At 30.7% G+C, this 9,280-nt stretch overlaps 2 protein-coding genes across 3 annotated transcripts in view; one reads left to right on the plus strand and one right to left on the minus strand.

The window, feature by feature from the left end:
* The window catches only part of LOC105121533 (uncharacterized), a 4,024-nt gene extending 1,460 nt beyond the window's left edge, over nucleotides 1-2,564 (plus strand). The window contains exon 4 of the mRNA XM_011020209.1: nucleotides 2,293-2,564. The gene's annotated coding sequence lies outside the window, so the exon portion shown is untranslated. The remainder of the gene's footprint in view (nucleotides 1-2,292) is intronic.
* A 271-nt stretch (nucleotides 2,565-2,835) lies between these two features.
* Nucleotides 2,836-6,692, minus strand: LOC105121532 (uncharacterized). 2 transcript variants are annotated; one of them, XM_011020208.1, is made up of 6 exons: nucleotides 6,457-6,692; nucleotides 5,201-5,302; nucleotides 4,971-5,074; nucleotides 4,806-4,881; nucleotides 3,695-3,778; nucleotides 2,836-3,615 (listed from the first exon to the last, which is right to left on the minus strand). In XM_011020208.1, exons 3-6 carry the CDS (start codon nucleotides 4,976-4,978, stop codon nucleotides 3,043-3,045), a joined length of 741 nt encoding a protein of 246 aa, XP_011018510.1. In that variant the 5' UTR covers nucleotides 4,979-5,074; nucleotides 5,201-5,302; nucleotides 6,457-6,692; the 3' UTR covers nucleotides 2,836-3,042. The 2 variants fall into 2 exon arrangements, with proteins under 2 accessions (XP_011018510.1, XP_011018509.1); XM_011020207.1 differs by lacking the exon at nucleotides 5,201-5,302.
* Nucleotides 6,693-9,280: the final 2,588 nt, after the last annotated feature.

Raw genomic sequence — 9,280 nt, forward strand, 5'->3', positions numbered from 1 at the left:
GAAAAACATGAAAAATTATTTGAAAAGTAACAATAACAAAAATTATTTGAAAAATAACAATAACCACACTTTAAAACAAGCTCTAAACCTGCTTCAATAACATAAACCGCAATTGCATGGTTGTTTCATGATGCCATGGTAATCTTATCTTTTCAGTTTTAGTCGCCGACTAAATTGGTTATTTCTGAAAATTATTTTAAAATTTTTTAAATATTTATTTGCCATTAATAATAAGTATTTTCAGTAAAAAGTATTTAATTTAATTTTTAGAAAAAATTTTTTCATTTTATTTTGAAGAAAAAACATAGAGATGTAAAAATTTTAATAATATTTTGTTGTTTTTTTATTTATATCAAATTTAATCTTTAGTTTTAGGATAGTTTATTTGATTTTTATATTAATTTTATTTTTTATTTTTTATTTGTTTTTATCCTTTTTTTAATTAAAATTTTTTATTTATTAGATTTGTTTTCTATTATTTTAATTATTATTTATTTTATTTAAAATAATTTATAAAATAATTTTATTCTTCGTCAGCTTTTTTATTTGTCAAATTTATTTTAAATTTTTTTAAACTTCAAAAAAATAAATTATTTTTTAATTTATTTTTTATTACTTGATCAAATACTGAAAAATATTTTTTAATTTATTTTTTATAACACTAAAAAATATTAAAAATAATTCACTTTATATAAATTTACTTTCAATAAAAACTAATTTTTTTAAAATAAATTATTTTTTAGCAAACAAAGTCTTAACTGTTCCAATGTTTCAATTTTACTGTTTTCTATGCCCTGGGCCCCCCCGAGGCCCCCTGGTTGTATCATTTTTCTTAAAAATGTAATAAAAAGTATACAATTATTGAAAAATTATTCAATATTATTATTAAATTTAATTTAATTTTAATGAGCCAATCTTAAAACTTCTCTACTTAACTTTTTATTTTATGTGTTTGAGAGAGGGGTAACAATTGTTCTTTATAGTATTTTTATTTTGAAAATGTATTAAGTAAATATTTTTTATTTTTAAAAAATTATTTTGACATCAACATATCAAGACAATTTAAAAATAATAAAAATTTTAATTTTTCATAAATATTGTTTGGTATACAATTTTAACTAACTGATTTGTCAAGTTTAAAAGTAATATAACCAAACAATAAAAAAAAACTAAGAAAAAAATTGAAAAAAATATTTCATGTCAACTTATTATTTACCTCTCAAGTTTAAAATAGAAAAAAAAAAAAAAGAGCATCGTTCATATTACTAGTGTACCTATATGATTTTTCATAATTGTTTTAATATATAGTAGGGTAATTACCGAATCATGCAAGGGAATCTTGATATCAAATCCCACAGCTGGGCAATTACAAAGTATTGTTTCGTGGGTAGTAGCTAGTTATAGGATAATGGTAAATTGCGTTCCCACTATAGAATTGATTTTCAATTTTTAGAAATGCCTCGAACTTTGTGACCTTTTTTTTTTTTTGTAAATATGAGGAGCATATCGTTAATAAATTGAATTTTTGTTGGTCTTTATGAAAAGGACTAATAATATTATTATTTATTTGAAAATCATCTTAACCTATAGAATCGGAAGAAATGTGAAATTAAATGTTGGTGTTTAAAGAGCTGTAAACTTGCGGTTTTTTTATGTTTTTGGATTGGTTGGGCAATTACAAAGTAATAATGGGAGGTAGTTTGTGTTTTTTCAAGTAAAAAACATGTTTTTATAGCTTTTAAAGATATAGTTTGTGTTTAAAAAATATTATATCTTTAACAAAAAGCCACTACAACTCACTCAGATCCAAACAGCCTGTGTGACTCATTAAAAGTGTAAAAAAGATGTTTTTTAGGGTGCAATCGTAGGATGCACCCCAAAAACAAACGAGCACTTCACCTTCAAAGATATGTAAATTTGCTAGGATTTGGCAAATTATGATAGCTGTGACTTCATTACAATACTGGGTTGCAGAAACTGCCATGCCATGTAATTATTTGTTCTGGTGAAAGGTGTTTTTTCCTTTCTATTCAGACCATATATGGAGGTAATGAATGAAGAGTCCACTTTCTGAATAATCCGATTTATCCGTGCAAGAAAACAAATATCTAGCATCATCAAGTATAGTGCTACACTTGTTTACGTTGCAAATTAAAAAGATAGGACAAGGAATTAATCTCAACGTTCAAAGAAACCTTCCTGTTGGGAAATTGATGAGCGAGACATTTGTTTCCTTCTTTCGAAGAAAATATACAGTAATTTTATGTCTTTATTCCTTTTTTCGCCTATCAGGTGCTACCGTGTTTTGAGGCAGGGAACAATTTCTACAGGTAGGCTGAACCAGGCAAAAAGATAGCAGACAGTCATGCACAAACAGAGCCATTCAGAGAAGTGAGAGGAACTGGAAATTAGACGAAATAACATGGAATAACTTGGAACGGGAGCTCTCGCTACACAATTTATAAACAGTGCCCGAAGAATGGCATGAGCCCTCGAAAGATGCATCAATGTAGGAGGTGCCTGTGATTGATATTTGATTTTAAATTTCATTTTATTCTTCTCTATCAAATGAATGCCTAACTATCTTTGCCCATTTAGGATTTGAAAGGTTTTTCTGATGAGCTGGACAATTTCCTTGCGTAATCTTATCATTCAGACGTACTGTTCATCACTCCAGCAGACACTTTCCGACTAGGGGTGGACATGCATCCCGAATTGCCCAACATTTCTCCAATTGAAGTCATACGACCAGGACTACCAGTTGCCATGCCTCTAGCGTAGAATCAAGTAAGTTTATTTCGTATATGACTAGAAATTACGAACCCTCAGTAAGAAAGAAAATAACAGAAACAACAAGATTTAACGAAATTTTGTACATTGTCATTCTGGGGGAAGAAGTCGAGACATTGCATGCAATCTTATCCAACTAATTGGAGCAACCAGTCCTACATTAACAGCCTTTTCCATGCTGAAAGAACTCCAGCAAGTAATCAAGAGATAATAAAATACAAACGTTCTAGTTGAAAAATTTACAACTGTAAATCAAAGAATCAAACCTTGTGCAGGTGGAGGCTTGGATGGCTTCTGGTCACTTGCATCGGATGCTTTGGGAGACTCAGATAGGTGGACCTGAGCAAAGTCGTCCACCATTTTCCTCTTTTGTTCCTCTTCAGCCATTCCTACCTTTTCTTTTGCCTTCTGGCCAACATCCCCAGCTGCCTTGGCAACCTTATTGAACGCACCAGTCACCCAAGCAGCCCCAGTAAACACGTACCTATTACTCATTATGGCAGATCCTGCGGTACTGACTTTCTGCTCAGCAGCTGCAAATGCTGATTTGGTTTTCTCAGAAACCTGAAATTTCTGATCCACTTCCCGGACTTTGTCACCAACAACAGTGGTGCCAGCACTAATCTTCTCAGTGAGACCTATCTTTTTGTCAAAAGAAACAACTTTAGCTGAGGCTGTCGAAGTCAACTGGTGCTTCTCATCAAAACCCTTTGCTTTGTTGATTGCATCTTTGCCCAAGATGAAACCCTTCGCAAGCATGCCACTAACCACATCTTCTGCCTTCCGAAAAGCTGATTCATCACCAGGAGCTTTATTTCCTGTTGCCTGCAGATGGGTGGGTATAACCAGTTCAGTAAAGTGCTAGGGTTTATAAGCTAACAGAAGTTCAGTACAACGTTCTTACAGAGAGTTCTGCTAAAGCAGCCGGTGGAAGCTCGTAATCTGGATCCAAAGCCACAGTGACAGAAAGGTCAACTATTGTTGCTCCCTGACATAAAAAACAGTTTAGTACGATACCTAATATGTTGCTTAAGGAAAGCAAGCCGTGTATATTCAGAAAAACCCTATCAACTTCGAAAATAGCTCAGTTATCTGTGAGAAGTTTTCTTACATAGCTTTAAGAAAGCAATTTACTAAGGAGGTAACTGATTTCCCAAAGAAACTAGTAATATGGAAGACCAAGTCCCCTCTACATTGATCTTTTGAATTGGAAGTAAGATTTTGAATACTGATAACCTATAGAAGGAGGGGAACAATGTCGGTGAATCGGTGCTATCGTTGTAAGGGATGGATCTTGTCAAACACCTGTTGCTACACTAATTTTGACCCCAAAAGCACTTTACAAGCTATTTAATGGTGCTGAGTGCCACTCTCGTCATACACAAGTTCTGGAAGGAGAAGCTAGGGGTGGAGATTTTATAAAGGAAACAAGATGGCTATGGTACTATCTCATTAACTTATATTTTGGTTGCATAGGAACAGAAATGGCATTGGCAAGGGAAGAGGCTTCTCTATTAGGACTTCAAGTTAACAGAATGCAGATGAAGCTTTTACAAATGTAACCAACACAGCATAGTTTATAGACCCATTATTTTGAATATAAATTTTTCCTTCTTTGTAAACTTACAGCCCTCTTGGGCCTTTTATATAAATTTCCTTTGCTTATCAAAAGAAATATGAGAAGCCATTGGATCACAGAGATTAGGCTCCGAAAAACAAATAATGTTCTTTTTTTTCCAATAGAAGACAGTTTTGCGATGACCATCCTGTGATCATAGGATGATCATTGCTGACATAATATTGCAAGCTAAACAACAACGTTTCAAGCATGATCTAAACACACAAAATCCTATGACTTCAGAAGCAAATATTCTCTATAAAAGAGGATGCAGTATCGTGATCATTTCCCTTCAAGGGGAAAAAGACATTAATTGAACTCATGAGGCAAAATCAATGCATATAAAAAGAAATGGCCCATTGATCTAGTGGTGATGCAGGTACTGAAAAATAATTACCGAGAGAAGAACAGCTGTGTCTGCTCCTTGAGAATCTTTGAAGGTAACGTATGCAATTTGAGATCGCTCATTATCACTGTACAAGCATAAGAGATGGTATTCAAACAACAAAGAAAAATGAAAGAATGAGTAGGGGAGAGAACATGGAAATGAACGGCACAATACCTTTTCATTTCAACATATTCAATATCACCAGAAAAAGAAAAGAATTCTTTGAGGTCTCGCTCAGATGCTCCCAAGGAAACGTTGCTGACTTTTACTGTTTTTACCTGCAAAAAATAAAAGTAATGAAAAAATCAGTGCCCTGTGGAGCCACAATGAAAAATAAGGATGGCAAGCACAGCACATAAACTAGAAATCTCAGACAGAATAATAGAATGCCTACGGAAAATTACATCAAAGCAAGGGCCTGCAAGGTTGAAATGAAATCCTAAGCCCCGATATTATATAGATTTGCAAAGAGGAGTGACTCACAGTATCAACTATCAGCTAAGGCCCTAATAAAAAAATAATAAAAAATAAGCTTTGCTGCTCCACTGCCAGGTCTAAGAATAAGAAAAAATCTCTACAATAAAACCCTAAAAAAAATCAATAATCCAGAAAGAAGGAAAGGGATGAAATATAGAAAAGAAAATGCAAAGACCATGGGAAAGAATTCCAGACAAAGAAAAGTGCACCAAAAGACATGAAGCGCATCAAACTGACTGGAAATCCAAATCCAAGGTAAAATATGTGTAGTGGCAATCAGGCCAGCCTCGTGTTCTTCTTGTATGCTTGGTGGGTAATCTCCATTCGAAATCACACTTTCACGCATAAAATATTTAGTTCAAGGGTCTAGTTTTTTGCTTCTGGTTTGTGGTAGCTTAATGGTCCACTAGCCCTGGCTACACCTTAACATATTCAAATAAAGATGGAGAAATTATAGTCCAAGTATTCTTCAGCCTCAGTTAACAAAAATTCCCTTGCAAAATTTTAACTTAACCATTATTTTGCATGAATAGACATGGTTTTAGAAACAATTACGAACTTCATCCCAATCTAATATAAACAGTGAAGAAACCAATCAGAATAACGATTACTGGTGGGATCTTGCTTAGTCTCCAATATTTCATTTCCATGTTACTGTGAGAGCCAAGAATGAAGGATCACTCGCAATTTTCACAATCAAAGCTCCAATTATGAGAAACTAATGGACTACAAATCCTTCTTAGACTCCACATCCGTAACTAGAAATTAAATAAACCTATGATTGCTATGATCTAGTAATACAAACCAAGCCACTAAACTTCCTCGTCGCAAGCATTGAGGCCATTGAAAGATTTACCCCGCACTAATACACTCATCCTCACCGAACAAAGATATATTTTAGTAACAGCAAATCATATCGGTATCAATCGAGATAAGAAATTAATAATGAAAATCTAATATTTCAGTACCCAAACAAACAAAAATATCTTTAGAAACAACGCATACAAATAAATCAAAAAAATAATTTATAGCGAGCAACAAAGCTTTAAGATTGCACAAAAAAGAAATTGCAAAGCAGAAAATAGATCTATGCATATTAATCAGTCAGAGATCGAAATTGCTCGACTCAGAATAAATTAAGAACAAGATAAAAAAAAAAATACAAGGACGTGACGCTACTGACCGACATGGCGAGCTGCGTTGAAAAGAGAGGGGAAGGACGGGAGTCGTTAAACGAGAGAAGCGTTTGTTTCGCAAGGAGGAGAGAGAGAGAGAGGTTATAAGAGGGGGGAGGTTGAGGGGGGCACACGTGTGTAAGGACAGATGCCGGCAGTCGCGGCACGTGAGAGATTGATTAAAGAGAGCATTGCTGCTGTAACTTGAAAGTAACCGCGGCTTTTTTCTTTTCTTTTTCTTTTTTTTTAAATAAAAAAACATCCCACGACTATTTGGCTGGAGGGAGCAGTTTATGATTTTACAAGTAAGAGGTCAAATGAACATGTTTTGATTTGGTCTCGAAATTCAATTATATGATAATTGAAGCACTATGCCTTTATTTTATCTTTTCACCAAGAAGACAACATGGATGTATGATAATTGAAGCACCATGCCTTTATTTTATCTTTTCACCAAGAAGATGCATGTGTAGAAAATAACAGCTTTCGTTGCGCATCATATTAAAAAAAAATGATATAAGAAGATATTCAATAGTTGTTAATCTATTTTTAATGGAAAATAAATAAATTATATGAAGGTTAATATAATGTAACTTGGTTGATTTGGTAAATTTTTTTAAAAAATACTAATAAAAATATAGTTGTAGTATAAAAATCGGAGTGCATCTTTTTTAAAATATTAAAACGACAATATATTACATTGACTAGAATTAATTTTTCAAATCTGTTATTCATACCGTGAGACTATGATAATTTTATAAATAAAAAATAATTTTTTTATTAAACTTGATTATCAATTAACTCAATGTTGAAGGATAACATTAAAAACAATATTCAACTAAAAAAATTAGTTAAGTCAACTAGGGTTAACCTTTTAAAATCGGGTCATAAGATCGAGATAATTCCACAAAAAATATATTTAAATGAATTATGAAACTCAATTATTAATCAATTAAATGTTAAAAAATAAAATTAAAAAATATATATCAAGTAAAAAATAAAACATAAAAAAAACACTTGAATCAACTAACTAAACTTATGTGCCAAGTCATGGTACCAAAATAATCTTATAAAACTAAATCAAAACAAATTATAAAGCATGATTCTTAATCAACTCGATATTAAATAATAAAATTTTAAAAAATCAACTCAAAAAAGACAAAAAACATGAGTCAACTGACCTAATTTGTAATCTATGTCATAATATTGTAATAACGCTATAGAAGACAAATAAAAAAAAATATGAATCTCAATTTTCAATTAACTCAATGTTGAAGGAATAAATTAAAAAAAATAACACAAGTCAACTCGGATTAACTTGTCATACCCAAATTATGAAACCGATATAACTCCATATATATATATAACTCGTAATTCACGACCAGATTATAAGACATGGATTCTCCAAATAAAGTAAATAAAAAAATAATTATAAAACTCAATTATCAATAAATCCAATGTTAAAGGATAAAATTAAAAAAAATTACTTAAAATGACAAAAAAAAAAACTTGAGTATATCTAACCTATAAAACTCACGATCCAATTTATGAGACTTAGATAACTTCATAAAATATATATCGAAATAAATTACAAAGTACATGACTTGTTAAAATTAATGTTGAATAATGAAATTATAAGAAAAAAAAACTAAGTTGGAAACTAAAAAAAAATGAAAAATAGAGTATCAAGTGAAAAAAATATTGACCTTTCACTATTCACTGCTAAAATAAAACATCAAGAATTTATGTATATGTTAAATTTAATACTATTCGTGATTCTCCACCTTCATATGTGATTCTTGCTAAAATAAAACATCAAGAATGTTAAATTTAATACTTTTCGTGATTCTCCACCTTCATATGTGATTCTCCACTTTCACATAGTCATGTCTAAATTTTTTAATAAGTATTTAACATAGTTATTGAATTCAGACCGGCTTAGAATTCAGTTGATTAGGTGTTGAATCAGTTCGGATAAAATAAGAGACTAAAATGAATAACGGATAAAATAAGAGACTAAAATGAATAAAAACCTGATTGACCCATTGGGATGACCTGTGACTCGGGCAATTCAACAAAATCTAATCAACATCTGTTTTTTTCTTCAAATATATTTTTTCTCCTAGCCAAAGGCCTCTTTTTTTTTATTTTTTTAGTTAGTTATTCAAAGTTTACTATATAAATACTATAATAATATTTTATTTTTTCAATATCAAATTTAAAACACTTTGATATATGTATATTATATTCACAAGAAAAAAATATAATTTTTTAACGTGGGATAAAAAAAAAAATTGGTTTAAATATTTTAATTTAAAATGATAATATGAAATTTGGTTTAAATATTTCAATTTAAAATGATAATATATTAACATAATATTTTGTATATCTTTTAAAATTTATTATATATATATGTATATATATATATATATATAATTGTTCAACCTCGAAGTTGATAAATAAAATGGACAACTTATGCATGAAATCGTAAAAGCGGGGGTCTCAAAGTTGTTCGATTTGGTTATATAGAATAGAGAAGTACAACGTTGAGAAATTGAGCGTGAAGTAGACCGTATGATTCTGTAATGATTTTTATTTACGTCGAAACAATAAATTATCTTAGTTGCCAATATTCTAGCAATTTTTTCGTGCTGCTTTCATAGTTGATAACTTAACTTGATCCATGCTATCTAGAAATAAATTAATTTTAAGAGCAATGATCTTAATTAACAATTTAAATAAATTTGTAATTGGCTTGATATAATTAAATAATCATTGTTTGAATATCACTTTTATCTATACCTTAAAGTTGAATGGTATCAAAATAAATCA

The sequence above is a fragment of the Populus euphratica genome, unplaced genomic scaffold (assembly GCF_000495115.2).
Source record: "Populus euphratica unplaced genomic scaffold, PopEup_1.0 scaffold25.1, whole genome shotgun sequence".
Classification (NCBI taxonomy): Eukaryota; Viridiplantae; Streptophyta; class Magnoliopsida; order Malpighiales; family Salicaceae; genus Populus; species Populus euphratica.